We start from the raw sequence: 22,819 nt of genomic DNA on the forward strand, positions 1-22,819 counted from the left end.
TGAGAAATTGAATCTGAATATTTTTGTATGATTTTTATTAAAATGGAAAAATATAAATATCGAAAATACATGCATTAAATATAAAACTAGAATATATCTCGCCTTTCGTATTTTTGTCTCGTTCAAACCCTAAAGGAGACCAACAAAAAACATTAATAAAATTCACATAAAATTTATTTTCCCTATGGCCTAGTTTATACCGACCGTTTGGTATGCGTACCAAGTACTATATTCGTATCAAATCCGTAACAATCTCAGTTTACACCGGTATAACCCGAGATTTAATACGGATTGATACGAATATAGTATTTGGAACGCGTATCAAACGGCGATTTACGGCATTGGGAATCGTGTATAGTCTTAGCTTTAGGGATAAACTGCTAAATATACGTAAATAGTAACATAAATTTATATAATCTGAACAAAGCTATAATCTGTTTCATAAGCTGCGGTCCACTTGACGCTACAAATGCTTTGGAGCGTTCTTCTTCTCCTTCTTTCTTCATTGAAAGAAAAGAGAAGAGGAATGCTTCGAAGCATTTGTAGCGTCAAGTGGACCGCAGCCATAGACGTATACAATAGACTGAGCATTCTCATTGGAGAGCTTCTAGCAAGATCTGAAGGACAGGAGATATGCTGAGACGCTTTCCTTTTCTAAGGCCCAGTTCAACAGTGGCCAGTTAGCTTAACTAGTAGTTAACTCACTCTAACCTCAAAGGTTAGAAAGAGACGGAGAGTGAGAGTTAACTACTAGTTAAGCTAACTGGCCACTGTTGAACTGGGCCTAATTGTGTCAACTTAAATGTTAGAAAAGGAAAGCGTCTCAGCAAGTAATATCTTTTGTTCTTCAGATCTTGCCAGAAGCTCCAATAGGAATGCTCAGTCTATTATATATGTCTATGGCCGGTATTCATAGTCGGATCTTATATTTAAAACCGTCTTAGTACCCGTCTACAATAGGTATTTTAAGCCCTAAGCCTTAAGAAATTGTTCAATCACAGTTGAATTTAAGGAGAATAATTGACTGTGATTGGTCAATTTCTTAGGGCTTAGGGCTTAAACACCTATTGTAGACTGGGACTTAAGTACAATCTTAAGATGTTATGAACCAATCACAGAGCCGTATTAGCATCTTAAGACATTACTTAAGACAGTCTTGAAATAAGATCTGACTTTTATTATCTGTCTACAATATACTCAAACCACAATATAAGCATAATACAAGAATCTAATTCTTAATGATTAACTTTCAGTTATTGCTTCAGTGTATCTGATGCAATGTTTGTAGTATAATTTTTCACAATGTGCTTTTTCTTCTTTATATCGGAATCCAAATATAATATGCAGACAAGACTTACGGCTCATCACTTTGCTATTTTGTGTTAATTAATGATAAAACATAATATGAATCCCTTGACCGATAAAATATCCAGTGTTAATAGTATCACATTTCAGCATTATATATATATATATATATATATATATATATATTGTTGCACCCGCGCTGTGAACGTCGCCCGGTATTTCCAGTCGTGAAGCGTCTTTGGTAAGGGCCCGGACACACGCGATTGGTCGAAACTTTACTGTTACTGTTACGAAAAAGTGTGTCCGGGGCTTAACGGGTGTTGCCATGTAAACAACGCCTGTCAGATTCCCGCGAGATTCGTTTTCGGACGGACGTATCTCTTACCGATCGAGCCTGTATATTGTGAATAATAAACGACTCCTTTCCTCTCCCGATAAAGTGTTTCCTTCATTTCCGCGAGCCGCGAGCGATTACGCGAGTGCGCGAGTGAACGAGCGGAGAGAAACTCCGCCGGAGTGCTACAATTATATATATATATATATATATATATTGGATATTTTATCGATCACAAAGTACTTATTTAACATTGAAATAACTTTATCTGTAGCAATCTTTATAGCACTGAAATAGAGTTAGTGTATACCGAATTCGTTATTATCGAACCGAGTTGAACGATACTGGAAGAGAGTATCAGTTTCTGATGAATAACTATGTATAAACATGGCTCTGATCTTTTGATCTTATCACGATAAATTGGGCTCCGGTCCGACACCGCCTGCAAGTCTGTATACGAGTGAAGCTACTCCCATGGCTAGTTTGCCAACATCTGATGAATTTTCACATTCCGCATAAACCCGCACGATATCTTCAGTTCCAGAAGGCCTAAAAAGAAAATTAATTGATTTCCTCGACCGTGATATATTTATAATTAGAAATTGGAAAGGCTGTGAGTGTCACACGCGGTTCTCTGTGCGTAATATCAGAATCACTGATTTATTACTTATTACGTTTTACATTTATCTATCCGTACGTTTCGGCTCAAGTTTGAGCCATCTTCAGCTGTATAATAATAATAACATTCTCCGTTCCACACAGTGGTGAGTTTCATGATTCGAGATTTCAGAAACAAAATTGACTTAAGCCTTGTGTACACGATACTAGAAATCGGTCCGAGTTTCGGTTTAAGCCAATCAACTTGCAGCTCTTACAGAAAAGCAGCAGTTTCATTGGCTTAAACCGAAACTCGGACCGATTTCTAGTATCGTGTACACAAGGCTTAAGATTAAGAGGTCTGTAAAAGTAATTTCATTATTACTATAGATATTGTTATAAAATCTAAGGGTAATTATGCATAAAAACACCCCACCCGCCAATGACCTTGACCTTGACCTTGACATATGTTGTCAAGGTCACCCTCCTGAGTGACCTTCAGAAGGTTTTAGCCGGCGGTCGTTATTCGTTAAAAAGTTATTAACAAAAAAGTTTGGAAAATATAGCAGCTATTTTGAGTATTGGAAGGCATAAATGACTAATATATATGTCGAAATAGTTCACGCATACACTTTCCACGCGAAACGAGGTGCCATATGGGTTCGTGGCGTGCTTTACAAGCTCGTTTATTGTATATCGCCACAAATATTCACACAGATCGACTAACTTATCTTGTTTAATACCACCTCTACTTAAACGAGCTTGTAAAGCACGCCACGAACCCATGTGACAACTCGTTTCGCGTGGAAAGTACTTGCGTGGAAGTAATTGTTCTTGGAAAAATATTGGCGTGGTGGCCGAATCATTAAAAAATAACCGATGAATCTGCAAGTTTTCACAATTCCAAGATGTCCGTGGGAAAACCAAGTGCCAGCTAAAGCACTTTTCCCAAACGTACAAACAACTCGTCGCTTTTTCTTCTTGCAGTGTTCGACATAATACTTGTTTCGACATTTGAATTCTAACGATTTATTATCAAAATCAAGTTCGATAATATTACTACATTTTGGACACGTAATGCGATCGCGAATAACTCCTTTTTCGCACAAAAACCTAATCAAGGCTGCGTAGTCATATGTTAAATGTAGAAAATCATGTAGAAACATGTTTACCTTTCAGTGTCTACACCAAAACTAAATATGTTGGAAAAGATTGTATTTCTTGAAAAGACTGTGTTTATGTTCTGTGTTTACAATTTTCACGCGAGACGAGTTGTCACGGGTTCGTGGCGTGCTTTACGAGCTCGCTTATATATATATATACATAATGAAACATTATATGTTCTCTATTAATTTCCTGAGTACACCATATTTTATGTCGTTGCCTCCACGCATATACTTTCCACGCGAAACGAGTTGTCACATGGGTTCGTGGCGTGCTTTACAAGTTCGTTTAAGTAGAGGTGGTATTAAGGTGGTTCATGCATTTAGGTCATATGTACTTAGCCCGGAAAATGTAATATGAAATGAAAGATTAACGTTCCTCGAGTGTGTCTGTAAAATTTTGGATTTTTTAACCGATTGGTTCCGGAGATATCTGTCCGTAAACTTTGCCAATTTAACGCGGTGGGGGGACCCCTTATCCGAAAAACGAGGTTAAAGCGCTTATGCTGCAAAAATTGCAATACTTCAAAAATAGATAAACGAACCAAAAACTGACGAACGATGCAATAAACATTTTGCAAGATACTGGATGAAAGCTCGAGTTCATTGACCGTACCATATAATAATAAAACGTAATTTTCGATTGACTAAATCGACAACACGGAACTGATGGCTGGACTCGAGCGGCAACTTGGCAACGTCGCACGTGTCAGCTGATGAGTATAGCGCATAGATTCTATTCCTCCGTGTAATGAGGTTATGAAATGTAAAATAATTTTAATATGCATCGTTTATTCTATTTATCATTTATCATAAGTGCATTATACTTATTATCACATTACGTATATAATATATATAAAGGGGAAAAAATCATTTTTTTTATCAAAATACTAAATAAATACAAGTTTCAATATAATGAAGTTATAGGATGTCCAAATAATTTTAACATGCATCGTTTATTCTATTTATCATAAGTGCATTATATTTAATATCACATTACGTATATAATATATATAAAGGAAAAAATATAATTTTTTAAATCAAAATATTTGCACAGAGGTGGGACGCATTGACGATAACATCTTCTAGATGAAAAATCACGGGCTAATTTGCGTATTTCCTATTGAATTTATCACCTCTGCGATGACATTCTGGAGAACTTTCTTATTCTTCGTTACTCTTGGGCGTCCTCCAATATCTTCGCCCAGTAGAAGTTTTATGCCCTTATCGCTCCCTTTTTTATAGGTACGTTGCAAATAATCAAGCGTTATACCTGCTTCTGCCATCTTTCCAATCATGCTCACAGAAATAGAACTCTTCATACAATCCAACGTTAATTTATTAACATTTTTCAAAGCAGACCTTTGACTTATCTGCATCAAAGCGGTCACAGATTTCGAGCTGTCCAACAATTCTTTACGTGTAACTTCAGCTTTATCAACGATTTTCTGGAGAATTTTCACGTCGTTCAATGCATTGTGAGCGTCATGCACGACATTCTCGCCCAACAAATCACGTGCCAGATCAACTTGATTAAATTTTAGCTTCGCAGCAGTTCTGGCAGGCAATTTTGCTTTTAAAATGCCAAGAGTATCCGCGAAACCGTACACGATGGATATAAAGTCGTCCCACAGATTGTTTGCGCGAATATCTCTGATAAGAAACCGAGAATCAAACTTGAATCCGTTGTGGGCAACCAAAGTAATTTCCTTGCCTATGTTACTGAGGAACTGCAGAAAGTTCTGAAGAGCAGCATGAAATGGAATTGTCTCGACCTTCTGTCCATTGAGAAACATTTCTCCGCCGCAGATTGACAAGCCAGTTACCTCGGCAGCCGATTTCGAAATGGCTCTCAACGGCACCATGTACGCATTAAATTCTTGATCTTGATATTTCGCAGCAATTTGACAAATTTCCGCGTATTGTAAAGAAAGTCCCGTCGTTTCGAGATCGAAATAAACTATAGGACTGTCGGCAGGTGCAGCTTTTCTTACGATAGGGCTATCGATGAGATCCGCTATTCCATCAAATCCACACTCAGACAAGTATGTTATTCCTTCCTTTCTCTCGGCGCTACTCTTCTTACTGGACCGCTGTTTTTGCAGAAAGAGACGTCGTCTCTTGATTTCCGGCCTTTGCGCTCGTTCTTTTCTCTTAGCTCGATAGTAATCTTTCTTCTTCCGAAAAGCTTCGGTTATTTTACCTGGAGACAGCCCGAGTTTTTGGTTCAAATCGACGACATATTTTGTGCCGATATTCTTCTCGCAGACTGTAGCAGCAACACGAAAGTCGAACGATTCAGAACCAGCGTAGTGGTGAGATTTTGGGTTTTTAGCTGCCACACTCGAATTGAAAGCTTCGTTCGGTTGACTAGACCCACATGGGGCGAGTTTATCTGCATTTTTCCAAAATGCATCAAAAATGGATGTAAGTGCTGCTCTTGTGGTAGATCCAGTGAGTCCTTTGCCTCCCGGTAGCCCATTATGCTTGTAATTCTCGGGATCCTCTTTATACTTGCACCACGCGCCACAGTTTTCGTGCTCATCAAACGCATGGGGTATAATGTTTTTTAAGGCTTTTTCTGTAGCCTCTACATCGCCTATGTTTTTTTTCAAAGCACATCCAAAGCAGTATTTTAAGTATTCTATCACGTCTCTTGGAAGTTTTTGCAACCACAAAGCTTTGCTCAACTTCTTTGTAGCGTGATTTAAATCGGACCACTTGGTTACAGGATGGCTGCATTCACGACGGACTGCAGCAATTGTGGAGCTATCATCATCACCAATAAGTGTGCCCAATTTGACGTTATTCTCTTCGAGATCTTTATTTTTTGCAATAATTTCTACTGCTATATCTGATTCCATTGCTTTTGCACTCCTGGTCCAATTGAGCCGACAGTCGTGATCTTCTGGGCTATGCCCCGCTTGACACTTTCGGCAGTGCTTAACCCGAGTCGACCATCCAAGAATCTTTCCTGAATTCGAGCCAATTAAAGATCCGAGAGCTAAGAGAAATGGGAAGAATTTATGGAATCAGGAGTAGAATGTACGGTTTCATATTTAATTCATTTCTTTTGCGAGATGATAAAAATATTTTAAAACACACGTCATATTTTGAATATAGAAAAATATATCTAATGTAAATATCCTATACAGTTATACATATTATTGTATATAGTAATTATTGTATAAAGTATTAGTTATTTCATTAATTATTCTAAAATTGTATATAGTAATTATTCTATAAAGTTATATTATTGTATATAGTAATTATTGTATAAAGTATTATTTATTTCATTATTCTAAAATTGTTGTATACAGTTGTATATATAAGTTATATATATAATCGTAGTTGTATGTACACTATTACGCGTTTAGCCTGCGTTTCAATCATTTGCAACTAAAACATCAGAAATACCTGCTAAACTATCATATGAGTGACCATTTCCACGCTTTGGCCAGGCAGCATCGTAGGAAGCTGCGATCATTACAGGATCGTTACTTCGTGGTTGCCTCGATCTAGAATTAACGTTTCTCTTTTTAATTGCATGCGTTGCATGACAGGGATAGATGTCAGTCATATAACACTTTAGCTTACGTGTCTGCAGCAATAGAAACCTCTTTTTCTATTTTTATTGCCTCGGCACAACTCTCCTTAGCAGTTGCTTCGATAGCGACCCCAACTAAACGTTCGTAACGTTTTAATAACGTAGAATGGACTGATGGAATGTTCATGGTTGACAAGAAAGTGTTCAACTGCGTTACACCAATGCCTCCATCGATGACTCCTAAAATATTGTATATTATAAATTTGTCGAGAGACAATCATATTGGATCCGACGATATTCACCTACCTATAGCTCCTTTGTAATTATTCTCAAACATCATTTTACGATTATCGCTGACATCTTTTGCCCGATTACTAGTTGCGACTGTTTTTATCATGATGCAATTTGGACACTGCACTTTGAAGGTGCTTGCCAAACCGCATATGGTTTCACTTTTTACGTGCCGAAACGAAAGTGTTTTATTGCAGGACTTGCACCACAAATCCTCCGCCACTCGCGTGATATTCACGATTCGCTGACCTTCGACTTTATTTATGTCAGATGCTAATTTTCTTTTTTTGGCTCCGGCGACGACATTGTTTTTCCACGCAATTTTCCGTTTCGTCTCGAAACGTCCCTTACGTCGAGGCTGCTCGTTCCAACTCATATTTCACACTTTTATCTACGTACTACACTAGGTTATGTAGATCGCGACGACGCGAAGACTGCTGAATCAGCTGACTGCGACGTTGCCGCGCTGCTGTTGTATACATATATTCACACGGCTCACAACTCTAGCAAAAAATGTGACTTTTGTCTCAATATTTTAATTACGTAGAGGTCGTATAACATTAAAGATGTTATAAATAAAAAATCTAATTATATGCTGATTTTTACGGACAAAAATCACACTTATTTATCACTAATAAGAATAGTTGCCTATTTGACTTGCAAGTACTGCATGAACCACCTTAAACAAGATAAGTTAGTCCCATTAGTCGAGCATCTCATCTGTGTGAATATTTGTGGCGATATACAATAAACGAGCTTGTAAAGCACGCCACGAACCCATGTGGCACCTCGTTTCGCGTGGAAAGTGTATGCGTGAACTATTTCGACATATATATATTAGTCATTTATGCCTTCCAATACTCAAAATAGCTGCTATATTTTCCAAACTTTTTTTTGTTAATAACTTTTTAACGAATAACGACCGCCGGTTAAAACCTTCTGAAGGTCACTCAAGAGAGTGACCTTGACAACATATGTCAAGGTCAAGGTCATTGGGCGGGTGGGGTGTTTTTATGCATAATTACCAATCTAAGATAACTCACCAAGTAGTCTAGAGAACGAGAACATCGAAACATAAAGCCAATCGAAGTAAATATAAAATTATGGTATGCCATCTGGTACAAATAAATTCTCTACGAAGAGATCAAAAGATCTTGTCGACACGACGCTCAAATGTACTCGTGAACAGAACGAACCTCCACCCACGAATGAAGAGGAACAACGCACTTGGTTTACGGTTCCATATGTCTCTAATATTTCGGAAAAATGTTGTCACGGATCTTAATGTTAACTTCTCGTTTTATAGTTTGAATAAACTTAAGAATTCTATTAAAGTACAGAAGGATATTCTCCCAATCCAATCAAATAAAAATGTGTATAAAATATCATGTAAAAATTGCGACGCTTCATGTTGGTCAGACGATGAGGCAATTAAAGACTAGAATTTCTGAACATCGTAACCATATTCATAGAAATACAACAACTCAGTCTGTCATTACTGAACATAGAATTAATTTTGATCACGAATTTGATTGTGAGAACGCTGGAAATCTTAGATAAGGACAAATTTTTATCAAAGCGACTAGTTTCTGAGATGGCCCATATTAAGTTACAAAAGAATAGTCTCAACTCTCAAACTGATACAGAGTTTATGCACCATGCATGTGTCTATTTTAAATAAATTGTAAACCATGTCCATAAACATTTTGTCTTTTGTCAGATCACGTTTTATTGTTTACACATTGAATATTTATTATTTTGTTTTTACTAGTTATTATTTTGGTTTGACCTACACTTCTATAACTCTTATTTCTCTGTTACTTTGACCTAGGACATGCCCCTTCTTACAATATCTAATCATATCATTGACCGCTGTTACACGCCACCCTTAATCGGGTTTAATAACATCGGTAGTTCTTAGGCTGGCAAATCACAGCTATTCCCTTCTTCTGAAGAATGAGTGTGATTGGCTAGTCTAAAAACTACCGATGTTATTAAACCCGATTAACGGCGCCGTGTAAACTTAGTCATTGTTATGCGTCGTGTCGACAACATCTTTTGATCTCTTCGTAGAAAATTTATTTGATGTCACACCATAATTTTATATTTACTTCGATTGGCTTTATGTTTCGATGTTCTCGTTCTCTAGACTACTTGGTGAGTTATCTTAGATTTTATAACAATATCTATAGTAATAATGAAAATACTTTTACAGACATGGATCTCTTACAAGGGAACGGTCGAAAGTGTCCCTACTCGATTTGGATGCGCTTTGGATATGTTGTTGAGCATCAAAAAACATTAGAAACGTATTTTTTTTTACGGCGTATCTCGACGTTTATTGGTTGAAAAAAACCCGATTTGGATGCGCTTTGGATATGTTGTTGAGCATCAAAAAACATTAGACACGTATTTTTTTTTTTTGCGGCGTATCTCGACGTTTAGGGGTTGAAACAACCCCTCGAAAATAACGGATTTTATATTTTTTGCGAATATCTTCGAAAATATAAGGCGTAACGACAAAAAATTTGTACGAAATGTTTATGGCTTTTTGTGCTCTTTACAATGGCGTAATCAGATTTTTCAAATTGGTCACATTTTTTAATTTAACCCCACCCCCACCTATTATTTTTGCCAAATATAACAATTTTTCCAACGCAAATTTAAGAGCGTTAAATGCCAAATACATCCATGTGTATTTTTATTATGATACCATTAATCATTATTAGATTTTTGGCAAGACGAGATGATATGTGGTATAGGCGTCGCGCTGTAGGTAGGTGTTGCGTTATTTCTGTTCAGTTGCGCCGTACGCTTAAAAATTTCCATTTCAACTCCGGGATGACCGAAAGCGCTGATGCAAAGGCCAGCGCAAGGCACTGACAGCGAGAGGTTAACGCTATTTCGAGAGTCCTAGACTAGCAACGGAATGTCGACTCCGACAAATTGTAAGATCGTGCGGGCAGTCGCAAATCATAATCTGAACGAACACGTGCGTCACATTAACCGCTACAATAATATACTATCCCGGTTACGGCACAACAAAATCAACAACCAAATTTACGCATTTGAATATCATTTGCTCGTGTCATAATTCTGGAAAGCAAGCATTTCAGATCGTAAGTTTGAAGTGTAAAGAACTGTGTGTTGTACGCTGTCGTTTTGTGAACATGTAAGTGTATTTTTATTGTTAACTTTTATTGGTTTCTTACGCTTGTTACTTTTTCCTTTGATATTGAATATTTAATATAATTTTTTATTCAGCTCTTACTCAATTCTTTACCAGTTTTGCCAGTGACTATATAATCTTTTGGGAGAGATGCACTTGGACACGGTCATTTGAACACGATCAATCGGACACCGTTTATTTGGCCACGGTTCATTTGGACACCGTTCATTTGGACACGGTTCATTTAGACACGGTTCATTTGGACACGGTTCATTTGGACACCGTTCATTTAAACACGGTCATTTGGACACGATCAATTGGACACCGTTTATTTGGACACGGTTCATTTGAACACGGTTCATTTGGACACCGTTCATTTGGACACGGGGCATTCGGACACCGTTCATTTAGACACGGTTCATTTAGACACGGTTCATTTGGACACGGTTCATTTGGACACGGTTCAATTGGACACGGTTCGTTTGGACACCGTGTATTTGGACACGGTTTATTTGGACACGGATTATCTGGACACCGTAAAAAATACGGCCTGTGCAGTTGGACACCGTAAAAAATGCGGCCTGTGCAGTTGGATACCGAAATGCGCGACCTGTGCAGTTGGACACCAGAATGCGCGGCCTGTGCAGTTGGACACCGAAATACGCGACCTGTGCAGTTGGACACCAGAATGCGCGGCCTGTGCAGTTGGACACCAAAATGCGCGACCTGTGCAGATGGACACGAAAATGCGCGGCCTGTGCAGTTGGACACCGAAATGCGCGTGCATGGGGGGTGCAGGGGGAACGAGGCCCCCCCCGCCCACGCATGTACTTTGATATATTATATAGGATATATTGACGAGTAAGGATGCAACAATATTAACATAATTTATGATTAACATGTCTATCATTTTCGTGTCCATCTGCACAGGTCGCGCATTTCGGTGTCCAACTGCACAAGTCGCGCATTTTCGTGTCCATCTGCACAGATCGCGCATTTTTTTGTCCAACTGCACAGGCCGCATTTTTTACGGTGTCCAACTGCACAGGCCGTATTTTTTACGGTGTCCAGATAATCCGTGTCCAAATAAACCGTGTCCAAATACACGGTGTCCAAACGAACCGTGTCCAAATGAACCGTGTCTAAATAAACCGTGTCTAAATGAACGGTGTCCGAATGCCCCGTGTCCAAATGAATGGTGTCCAAATAAACGGTGTCCAATTGATCGTGTCCAAATGACCGTGTTTAAATGAACGGTGTCCAAATGAACCGTGTCCAAATAAACCGTGTCCAAATGAACGGTGTCCAAATGAACCGTGGCCAAATAAACGGTGTCCGATTGATCGTGTTCAAATGACCGTGTCCAAATGTACCGTGTCCAAGTGCATCTCTCCCAAAAGATTATATAGTCACTGGCAAAACTGGCAAAGAATTGAGTAAGAGCTGAATAAAAAATTATATTAAATATTCAATATCAAAGGAAAAAGTAACAAGCGTAAGAAACCAATAAAAGTTAACAATAAAAATACACTTACATGTTCACAAAACGACAGCGTACAACACACAGTTCTTTACACTTCAAACTTACGATCTGAAATGCTTGCTTTCCGGAATTATGACACGAGAAAATGATATTCAAATGCGTAAATTTGGTTGTTGATTTTGTTGTGCCGTAACCGGGATAGTATATTATTGTAGCGGTTAATGTGACGCACGTGTTCGTTCAGATTATGATTTGCGACTGCCCGCCCGATCTTACAATTTGTCGGAGTCGACATTCCGTTGCTAGTCTAGGACTCTCGAAATAGCGTTAACCTCTCGCTGTCAGTGCCTTGCGCTGGCCTTTGCATCAGCGCTTTCGGTCATCCCGGAGTTGAAATGGAAATTTTTAAGCGTACGGCGCAACTGAACAGAAATAACGCAACACCTACCTACAGCGCGACGCCTATACCACATATCATCTCGTCTTGCCAAAAATCTAATAATGATTAATGGTATCATAATAAAAATACACATGGATGTATTTGGCATTTGACGCTCTTAAATTTGCGTTGGAAAAATTGTTATATTTGGCAAAAATAATAGGTGGGGGTGGGGTTAAATTAAAAAATGTGACCAATTTGAAAAATCTGGTTACGCCATTGTAAAGAGCACAAAAAGCCATAAACATTTCGTATAAATTTTTTGTCGTTACGCCTTATATTTTCGAAGATATTCGCAAAAAAATATAAAATCCGTTATTTTCGAGGGGTTGTTTCAACCCCTAAACGTCGAGATACGCCGCAAAAAAATACGTGTCTAATGTTTTTTGATGCTCAACAACATATCCAAAGCGCATCCAAATCGGGTAGGTTCCAAATCGAGTTTTTTCAACCAATAAACGTCGAGATACGCCGCAAAAAAATACGTGTCTAATGTTTTTTGATGCTCAACATATCCAAAGCGCATCTAAATCGGGTAGGGACACTTCCGACCGTTCCCTTGTTTAGTACAGTCATTTGGTAGTTTTACCTGGAAAGTTTTCCGGGAGTTTTGAAAATGGATAATTTTATATATTTCGATGTGCTCTTTCCGAATTTCAACTTTGCCACCTCGTATCTTTGCCGCTCGCGCCGCCGTATTGGAAAAATGGCGCCTAAAAGCAGTTTTTTGACAATATCTCCTTTTCGACTCATTCCACGATAAAAACATTTATATACAAAATAAAACTAGAGAAAATTTCCTACAATTTATGTAATAACCTTTTTTTTGTAAAATTAATAGTTTTGGCGTACGAGCGCCGCAAAGTGTAGTTCAACACGCGTTTTGGCCTAAAAACTCATTTCCACACCACCTTGAGGTAGAGTAAGCGGCGCGTTTTTTTTACCGTGGTATCCCCAGTAGGCCTAGTCCACATGCAATTCACTATTCTAAAATTTAGCGCATTCTTCTTCGCTTCGCTGTTCTTGATGGACCAGGTGTTGCGAGTTCATCGTCATTAGTACTGATCGAAACGTCACAGACCGAAATTTCTTCCACATCATCCGCGATGGGATTATCAGTTTCATCGCAATCCTCTTCGTTCTCGATTTCATCATACGTTTGCTCGAAACTTCGTCGCTATCTTGTGATGGAACTTGCGAGTTATCACAGGTACCACTACAATTCGTGCATATAACGGAGCACTTTAACCCAGCCTTTCTGCATCCACAGGCTTTCTGACATCTTTTTTTGCATTTGCGATTATCGATGAGAAACAGTATTTCAGAACTTGCTCGAGCTCGTAATGATGATTGGGGTCGAGCGATTGTTGAGCGTCTCGAGCATGTTAATGATTTGGAACGGGCTAATTCCTGTCACCACACTTGAGCCCCCAGCTCCGGAAAGCTTGTTAAAACTTATTTCTTGCAAATGCAAAAAAAGATGTCAGAAAGCCTGTGGATGCAGAAAGGCTGGGTTAAAGTGCTTTGTTATATGCACGAATTGTAGTGGTACCTGTGATAACTCGCAAGTTCCATCACAAGATAGCGACGAAGAGGAAGAAACGGAGACTATTTTCGAGCAAACGTATGATGAAATCGAGAACGAAGAGGATTGTGATGAAACTGATAATCCCATCGCGGATGATGTGGAAGAAATTTCGGTCTGTGACGTTTCGATCAGTACTAATGACGATGAACTCGCAACACCTGGTCCATCAAGAACAGCGAAGCGAAGAAGAATGCGCTAAATTTTAGAATAGTGAATTGCATGTGGACTAGGCCTACTGGGGATACCACGGTAAAAAAAACGCGCCGCTTACTCTACCTCAAGGTGGTGTGGAAATGAGTTTTTAGGCCAAAACGCGTGTTAAACTACACTTTGCGGCGCTCGTACGCCAAACTATTAATTTTACGAAAAAAAGGTTATTATATAAATTGTAGGAAATTTTCTCTAGTTTTATTTTGTATATAAATGTTTTTATCGTGGAATGAGTCGGAAAGGAGATATTGTCAAAAAACTGCTTTTAGGCGCCATTTTTCCAATACGGCGGCGCGAGCGGCAAAGATACGAGGTGGCAAAGTTGAAATTCGGAAAGAGCACATCGAAATATATAAAATTACCAATTTTCAAAACTCCCGGAAAACTTTCCAGGTAACCTCTTCTTTTACAACCAAATGACTGTACTATGTTAGTCAAAGTCAATTTCGTTTCTGAAATCTCGAATCATGAAATTCACCACTGTGGAACGGAGAACGTTATTATTAATATTATACCGCTGAAGATGAAGATGGCTCAAACTTGAGTCGAAACGTACGGATAAATGGATGTAAAACGTAATAAGTAATAAATCAGTGATTACGCACAGAGAACCGAGTCTGACTCTCACAGTCTTTCCAATTTTTAATTTTAATTTCGCGGGTCCTTCAACTTAATTTTTATTATATGTTTATGATCTTTCAATAAGCATTTAATAAACGAAAGATACTTTGAAAGTCTCCGAACGCAGTTTTGTAGGTACATCAAAATACAAAGATATATCATACCTAACAAAAGATCGACCTCTTGAATATTTCGAGACGATCTTATCGATCTCTTCTTGCAAACCAACGGGAGTCAAGCAATGTCTTTCAGCATTCGTTGTTGTTATAAGGTTTCGGTCTTTTACTCTGACTTTAAGTTGCTTATTTGGGAGATCATTGTAACTTCTTTCCCACTCGATAACGTCCCAGCCCTTGGCGTGTAATATAGTCTCGACTAGCAGCATGTCGCTCAACGCGTCGCCGATCGTTTCATTGATCAAATCGATTACATCCCTCAACTTTGCAGAGGCCACTCTTTGTGCCGCTAAAAGCGTTTCGTTTTTAGCGTGATTCTTGATGGTTTCTTTAGCAATATCCTTGAAGATGACAGTTCCATGTCCGTTTGCTTCAAAGTAGATTCCAATGTCGAATTCCAGTGCTTTCTTGTGCAAATGCTTCACGCCAGTTGGCACGCACGCCACTGGGACTCTCAATACGTTCGAAATATAATTGGTTGAACCACCATTGGCATATGCAGTTTGCACCAGGCCCAATTGTAAGGCTAAACCACTCGTTTCCAATAGTTCCTTGAAATAGGCGGCTACTAACGTCGCTATTCGGTCCCCGTCCAAAAGATGAAACTTATTAGCCCTATCTATGTAGAAATATACAACTCTATCGGCGTCCCCGTCTATGCTAACGCATCTGACATTTGTCTCAGATGGGATATTCAAAGGCAATGCTTGTTGCACTTTTACGTAATCCGCGCCGCACATATGATTCAAGCTCCCGCTTCCGTCGTTAAATAACCTGATATCTAGCACGCCCTCCAAGGATCTCTGAAACTCCTTTGCTGCGATAGCGCCGACGCCATTTGCCGCATCCAACTGCAATACGTTCATGTACATTCCGTTGTTTGTCTCAGTACCTCGTATGCTTTTGAATACTGCTGCTAGCTTCGAATAGTAGCCTTGCAGCGTGGGATTGCCGTAGGCACCGTTAGTGTTCGTGCATACCACGACGTAATGTAACTGCGGAGTCGTGATCAGTCCTAAATCTGTAACGTTGCCGTATAAAGCTCTGATTCCTGCCAGTGCAGCGTTCAACAGGATGGGACTGCTTCTACGAGTATCCCTTCCTATTATCACCGTGGCTGGCACCAGTAAGTCAATATTTTCGCTTGTGGATATATGTGTCAGCATTGATATCAATTCATTGTCTTGCACGTTAGCTAAATTCGTCGCTATCGTTTCCCAAGAAGCCTCAAGCATTTCGCCAGCTGGGTCAACGAGTTTGATGCCATTATCAGGCTCCAAATTATGGCTTGCGGTAATCATTAAACCTATGGCAGCTATAAAAAATTTATTCATAAAATGAATAAAAAGACTTAAAGTTTCAATATTATACAGGTTGGTCCCTGGATTAAACGGCCAAACTTTAAATGAGTTTAGGATCTTAAAAATTTTCCTCTGAAGGTATACTCCTCGCAAACGCTTCGTTCAAGAGATATTGACTTCTAAAGTTACAGAATTAGTAGGAATAAATAATTTCAAAATAATGTAGGTTTATTCTCTTTAATGCTTAAGGGTCGACAGGAGACACGGTGGAGACCCCACGCGGCAAGCGTGAACTACGATTCGTAAAATCCATATTACGGTCAAAATAATGAGAAAATCGCACTTTAACTGCGATATTCGTAATCAGCAGCATCGCCTTCAAACTGCTACAAAGCGATTTTTTGGAAAAATGGTCAAAATAAATTTTCGAGTTTTTATCTCCACCGTGTCTCGATCAGCTGCTCCTGTCGACCCTTAACGATAATCAAAATGAAAATAATTATACCTCCAGAAGAAAATTTTTGTTTGTTTTAAGATCCTAGCCTAGGCTACGTTCCAGAACCACGCTCTTAACGCTCAAGCGTCGTTCTATCTTTGTTACTTACAGAAAGTTGAACAAGGACAGAGCACGCTCTTTGCGCTAAGAGTATGGTTTTGGAACGCAGCCCTAAATTCAATTTCAAATTTAGCTGTTTAACATTCTGTATATCATGTCACGCTATGTCCCTCACCTCTCTTTGCTTTGGATCGTAATACAGCTAGGAGGCCCATTCTATATAAGATATGCTCCAAGATCTCCGACCTAAAATTGACATGTAAAAATCGTGTTAAACATACAAGATACTTTCTTGTTCACTTTGTATTATGTATAATTGAGGAATAAAATAAAGAGTTTTGTGCAAAACTCTTAGCGAAAGATTTTGGTGAGTTGAATAATAAATGTACTTCAATATTGTTTCATATGTGGTGGAATCAACAAGTGTCGATGATTCCGGAAAAACTCGCGCTTACTTGGTTCTAAAGCCAGCGGTACCATATTCAATACGTTCGTCGTGTTTCCGATTGTACTCCGCGTTCACGACATCTCGAAAATAACTCTGTTCCATTATGTGTCAACACGCTTCGACAGGTGACAAGATTGACGTTAGAATGACACAATGACAGTATGTATGTACATACCACGTGAGAACCGTTCTGCCATATGCACTCGCATGTAGACTCCGTTCCGATATTCACTGCCAGTACTAAAAATCTATAGTTTACGTCACATATGTACACTATAGATTTTCAGCACTGGCAGTGAATAAAACGGAACACAGCCGTATTCGCTCCTAAAGGCCATCGCACACAAAATGCATAGCTTAGCATAAGCGTAGCATAAGACCGCTAAACCAATGAGCATCCAGCATAAAGTCGCCATATTGATTTACATAAGATGCTCATTGGTCCAGCGGTCTTATGCTATGCTTATGCAGCCTATGCAATTTTGTGTGCGATGGCCTTAAAAGCGGGGAGCACGCACTTCTGCATAACGCATAAATGCGTAACCATATCTATTTCTTTATGCATATGCTTATGCACCTAGGTCAATCCAGACAAATTTGCATAGGTGCATAAGCATATTGCAGCCGTCAGCTGCGTTCGGAGTAGCCCCGACGGAGCAGCGACAACAGCCAATCATCGCGGACAACGTGATGCTTACCAAGCCATTAATACTGGCCGGAAAGGCGTCCAGGAAGCAAGCCGAGGCGGTGAGAAGAGGCCTCGCAAAGATCCAGCAAGAGGGCAGGGAGTCCACCGAGCGGGCAGTAGTCGACGGCGCGCGAGAAGTGAAGCGTCAGGTACCCCTGTAAAATAAAAATAGAAAAGAACTAATAACGAGACAGAGTGATGACAAGGCGTCGAAACTTTTCATAATGTTTAGTTCGTAATTCTTAATAACCTCCGAATAATTATGTATGATTTTTCTTTTGCAAATTATATTTCGCGAGGTATAAACATAAAAAGGGTTTATTTAGCATTAATACTTTAGGTTCAGCGTTAGAAATAGTTTCCATTGTCAAAATTGACAGCGAGAGTGACGCGAAAACACAACACGTCAGACATAAGATATTTGTTAATTTTCATTTTCTTTTCCTTTCCTTTTTTTTTTTTTTTGTTTTCTTCGCGCGTGCAGTACGCTTACGAGTAATGGTAGCATGCAGTACCATTAACACGATTTATTTGATAAAACAAAGATTCAGATAATATGACGTGTATTATGTGAAAGGCGTCAATCAGTAAACACTAAACGCATTTATTTTGTCAATTCCGCGGCAAAACCGACTTATTCGGTTAACAAAGGTTTTTCCTCGAGCGGCGAACTCGGTCATGTCAACCGTCCTTTGGGTTACAAACAAGTAAGGCTTAAAGGCCGGCCCACACGGGAAAGCGGCGCTAGAAGGAGAGGCGCGAGCGCAAAGCGCAAGGTAGAAGCGCCTTAAGGAGATATGTGCGCGCGAATTAAAGGCCGATTCACGACGGCAGGATTAAATATTAGAGAGAAACGATTAATTTGCTTCTCACATTCCCCCGATGGCGAGGGGGACACGCGGTTGAATAGCAGGAGAGACGACGGAATAAACCCTACGTGGCGCGCAAAGTTGTAGATTCGGCGGTGCCCGACTTAGGATAAAATGATATAGGGTGTTTCAAAAGTAGTAAACTCGATTGATCATTCGGATCACGAAGTCGCGAACGGACCTAGACGACCCAGGTGTGCGGATGGCGTCACCAAAACATCACCACGGGTGATAACGAAGCGCTTCGGCAATGTAAACGCGAAGTTCCGTTTCCACGATAAAATAATGTTCAAAACGACAAAAAAAATTTTAAATAGGCTAACCATCATAATTAAAGAGGAAACGAAACTTCGGGTAAAAGCGAATAGAACATAAGAGAAAGCGGCAAGACAAGAACATGTGAGAGAGCGTACGTGCTTCTATGCGAATTCGCAAACGGCGAAAACACCGAAAAACTGAGGAATTTATCCATTGAATGTATTGTCTGCGAGCGAGTATATGTGAACAATTATCACGGAACGCGGAAGCGAAAGCGAAGGCATATGTCAGAACTGACGAGCGAACAAAAGGGCCCACCATACAGCGGGCGCGTGAATTAGGCGTGCCAGGGCAAAAGTGGGGAAGAAGCTCGAGGATAAAAGGGCAGCAAGGCGGAAGAAAGGAAGAGTCCGCTTCGCGCTATCAGAAGGTACGGGAAAATCTTTGTACGCGTATAAACGAGTTGTACTTACGCGAGCGGCGGTAACTCCCCAAGTACGGGAGGAGCCGATCGTAGAACCTGTAAAGTAAAAGGAGTAGAATAAATTGTCTGTTACATACAAACAACCTGAATCAAAATTATTCAAACGATTTTCCGCGCACATAACCCACACGAGCGAAAGACTTACCTGTTCCCGTAATACCTACCTGTCGGTGTCACCCAACTGCGACGAGAGGTCCAGAGGAGGTCCAGCGGAGGTCCAGAGGGGCGACGAATCCAGCGGTGAACAGCTGCCGTCCCGGAGAAGGTCAACCAAAGCAAGGTCCAGCGATGATCCAGAGTCCCAGCGGGTGCGCCTGAAACAGTAAAGGAGGGGAATTGGCGGAGTCCATCGAAGGGTCAGTGAAATTCAATTATCTCTTTCTCGATTTCTTGAATAAAATCGAGTGGCGACCGATGATAAAAAGGATCAGATGCAGAGTGTGTCGGTAACAACCCTCTGTCCGGTCACAATATACATAAAGAAATGGATTGGTCTATAGGCCATCGCACACAAAATTGCATAGGCTACATAAGCATAGCATAAGACCGCTGGACCAATGAGCATCTTATGTAAATCAATATGGCGACTTTATGCTGGATGCTCATTGGTTTAGCGGTCTTATGTTACGCTTATGCTAAGCTATGCAATTTTGTGTGCGATGGCCTTATCTCCTTATATGCATATGCATATGGACCAATCAATTTTCTTATGCTTATGTTTATGCGCTATGCAAGTTTGTCTGGATCTTAAAGAATGGATTGGTTTATTTCTTTATGCACATGTAAATGGACCAATCAATTTTCTTAAGGTAGGTTTTCATGGGCAGTAAAATGCAGCAGCAGTGAGCAGCAGTTTAGTAATTTCCTAGAAATGTTTGGCTCACTTCCGGCGCAAATTTTTGCTGCTCGAAATTCGGGCTTCAGTACTGGCTGTATAGGACCAATTTCATGAGCAGGAAAAATTTGCGCCGGAAGTGAGCCAAACATTCCTAGGAAATTACTAAACTGCTGCTCGCTGCTGCTGCATTTCATTGCCCATGAAAACCTACCTTTAAGGTGGAAGCACATAAAATAGAGCTCTACAAATACCATAGCGCATGCGCATATGGCTTCTGCATTCTGCTCATGGCTCCTGCAATTTTATGTGCTTCCACCTTTATGCTTATGTTTATGCGCTATGCAAGTTTTTCATGACTATGAAGCTAGCAGACAGAAATTACTAAATTTGATAATTTTTAATTTTTTTAAGTGTATTTCGTTTGTAAATCGTTTGTAATTGATTGTGAGTCAGTTTTTAACGTTTGTGACCAATTAGTTTGTTTGTAGCCTAAGAGCACAGTTGACGGAAAGTCGACGGCAAGTCGACTTTTATAAGTCGACTTCTAGTCGACTTCTAAAAATGGCGGAAAGTCGACTAAAAGTCGACTTCTAAATAGTCGACTTATAAAAAGACGGAAAACAGTCAAGCGGCGCGTCATGCATCATCAATATGGCGGCGAATCTCGAGGAGGCTGGAGGACCAGATGAGTGGACCAGAGTTTACGCGAGTGCGAGGAATACGTGCCGCGAGACAGGACACGATAAGACGCCAGATAGTTCTTGCAGGTATGGCGGATCAAGTCGCGAGAAAGGTTTTGCCCGACGAGGTAAAAGAGGATCAGGATAAGGCCAAGTGGAAACATGCTTACAGGTTAGGTATGGTGTGTTATTAATTATCATCGATAATTAAGACCTATTGAATGCGACCTCTCCATTCTGTATCATCTTTCAGAACACCAGAAATGAAGGAAACTGTGTTCATGCATTCTTCGTGCGTTCTACGGAAAATCAGTCCGGAATAGGTGGTTTATAAAGAGGTGTACGAAACGAATAAGATGTACATGCGAGGTGTCACGATGATAGAACCCGAATGATTGCCGAAATTCGCCCATGCTATGCCATCTTAGTGAACCATTGGTTGATCCACCGCCAAGGTATTTTTATCACAATTGTTGCTTTATAATGTTTTTCCTACTTATTTATAAAGATATTTATAGATATAATCAATGAACCAGGAAGATCATTTGCCGCGTGTCTGGTACATTCGGAAAGGCCGAATGGGCACTACCATCGATGGATATAGAGCATCCGTGGACGGTGTCAAGTGGTTAGCGTATTTCTTCTTGGAGGGTCAAGTGTGCCCTAAGCTGAAACGATTTGTCCCGTCGCTGCTGACGACACCTGGGAGCATCACCAAGTCATGGGCCAGGTAAATCGTTATTCTATCTCCTTTTGATTTCACGTTGATTCATCGAATAGATTACATCAATTCAATACGATTTTTTCAGGTTGATACCACGCACTCAAGTAATAGTACAAATGCTGCAGTCGCAGGGAGTCGTGTCCAAACACAAACTGCTAGAAATCTGGGGTTCGGATAAAAAATGTGAGATTTTAATTTATAAAATAATATTTAGATATTATCATAGACTTCTATACAATACTAGACCGCTGACAGACATCTCGGCCGTGATGCTTGCCGCCATGTTGATTTTAGTCAAGATATGCTATACTACTATTCTATACAAGTGGTTTTATACAAGATTTCTATACAATAGTCTGGCATATACAGAATGTCCAAAAGAAAGGGTTTAATACTACAGGAGTAGTGGTTCTATTTCGGCATCCAAGTACGCTACACGTCGAAGGCATGACTTACAAACTTATTGATAACATGTACCAATATTTAACACAAAAACATTCACCTGCTTCGTTATGTATGTACTGTAATAACGAATGCAGATAAACGCACATTATGAGCAACTGAACACCCGATAGTGACTTATTGTTAATTCAATATGGCCGCACCCTTCACTAACACTTGCACCTTGCACTCGCATCAGCTTTTCGGCAGTGCGTCCATAGATGTTAGTGATCTAGTATAAAAGAGTTTGTGGATGTTATATATTTATAATAATATATATATATATTATATAAAACAATATTATTATATATTTACAACATTATGATAATAATATGATATATATTTATATAGCTAATTTTGCATATTGTTTTGCGATTAACGCTGGAATGTTTTAATTTTAGTTCTGTTATTGTCAGCTTACCAGAAGTGGCTGCCGGAATCCGCGCACGCAGAAGTGGCACAGATATGGCCGCCTTTGTAATTAAGAATAAAACATTAGGATTGTAATTATACAGTTTTTTAGATAATTAAATTATTTTATATATGAAAAAAAATCGAAATGCATCAGTTTTAGCCCTCCAGCAAGGGGTCGATTGTGTATCTTGAAAT

General features: G+C 39.6%; 3 protein-coding genes across 18 annotated transcripts in view; 1 reads left to right on the plus strand and 2 right to left on the minus strand.

The window, feature by feature from the left end:
• Nucleotides 1-18: 18 nt before the first annotated feature.
• Nst (phosphoglucomutase 3-like protein nst) lies at nucleotides 19-19,541 on the minus strand. Of its 4 annotated transcripts, XM_071716855.1 has the most exons (5): nucleotides 19,517-19,541; nucleotides 17,927-18,071; nucleotides 16,956-17,026; nucleotides 14,912-16,238; nucleotides 19-2,188 (listed from the first exon to the last, which is right to left on the minus strand). In XM_071716855.1, the coding sequence occupies exons 2-5, from the start codon at nucleotides 17,932-17,934 to the stop codon at nucleotides 2,050-2,052; spliced, it is 1,545 nt and encodes a 514-aa protein (XP_071572956.1). In that variant the 5' UTR covers nucleotides 17,935-18,071; nucleotides 19,517-19,541; the 3' UTR covers nucleotides 19-2,049. The 4 variants fall into 4 exon arrangements, with proteins under 4 accessions (XP_071572956.1, XP_071572955.1, XP_071572959.1 ...); XM_071716854.1 differs by lacking the exons at nucleotides 17,927-18,071; nucleotides 19,517-19,541 and adding an exon at nucleotides 17,236-17,570; XM_071716858.1 differs by lacking the exons at nucleotides 17,927-18,071; nucleotides 19,517-19,541 and adding an exon at nucleotides 17,404-17,569.
• LOC139778768 (uncharacterized) lies at nucleotides 4,337-7,613 on the minus strand. Its single transcript, XM_071716853.1, has 4 exons — nucleotides 7,253-7,613; nucleotides 6,997-7,186; nucleotides 6,817-6,917; nucleotides 4,337-6,403 (listed from the first exon to the last, which is right to left on the minus strand). The coding sequence occupies exons 1-4, from the start codon at nucleotides 7,611-7,613 to the stop codon at nucleotides 4,497-4,499; spliced, it is 2,559 nt and encodes an 852-aa protein (XP_071572954.1). The 3' UTR covers nucleotides 4,337-4,496.
• Nucleotides 19,542-20,870: 1,329 nt separating the features above from the next.
• Nucleotides 20,871-22,819, plus strand: part of LOC139778772 (putative ATP-dependent RNA helicase rha-2) — a 75,759-nt gene continuing 73,810 nt past the window's right edge. For 3 of the 13 annotated variants that reach the window (XR_011719671.1, XR_011719674.1, XR_011719668.1), the window contains exons 1-4: nucleotides 20,879-21,222; nucleotides 21,299-21,500; nucleotides 21,564-21,775; nucleotides 21,855-22,214. Coding sequence is in view for 2 of the 13 variants with exons in the window: in XM_071716870.1 (XP_071572971.1) it covers nucleotides 21,573-21,775; nucleotides 21,855-21,952; nucleotides 22,612-22,691 (381 nt within the window). In the remaining 11 variants the exon portion in view is untranslated. Of the gene's footprint in view, nucleotides 21,228-21,298; nucleotides 21,501-21,563; nucleotides 21,776-21,854; nucleotides 22,215-22,611; nucleotides 22,765-22,819 lie in introns of those variants that run through there. The other 10 variants (XM_071716871.1, XM_071716870.1, XR_011719665.1 and 7 more) reach the window with 10 other exon arrangements.

Source organism: Temnothorax nylanderi, unplaced genomic scaffold, assembly GCF_030848795.1.
Source record: "Temnothorax nylanderi isolate EJ_2023f unplaced genomic scaffold, tnyl_v1.0 TNYL_tig0194_pilon, whole genome shotgun sequence".
In the NCBI taxonomy this organism is placed as follows: Eukaryota; Metazoa; Arthropoda; class Insecta; order Hymenoptera; family Formicidae; genus Temnothorax; species Temnothorax nylanderi.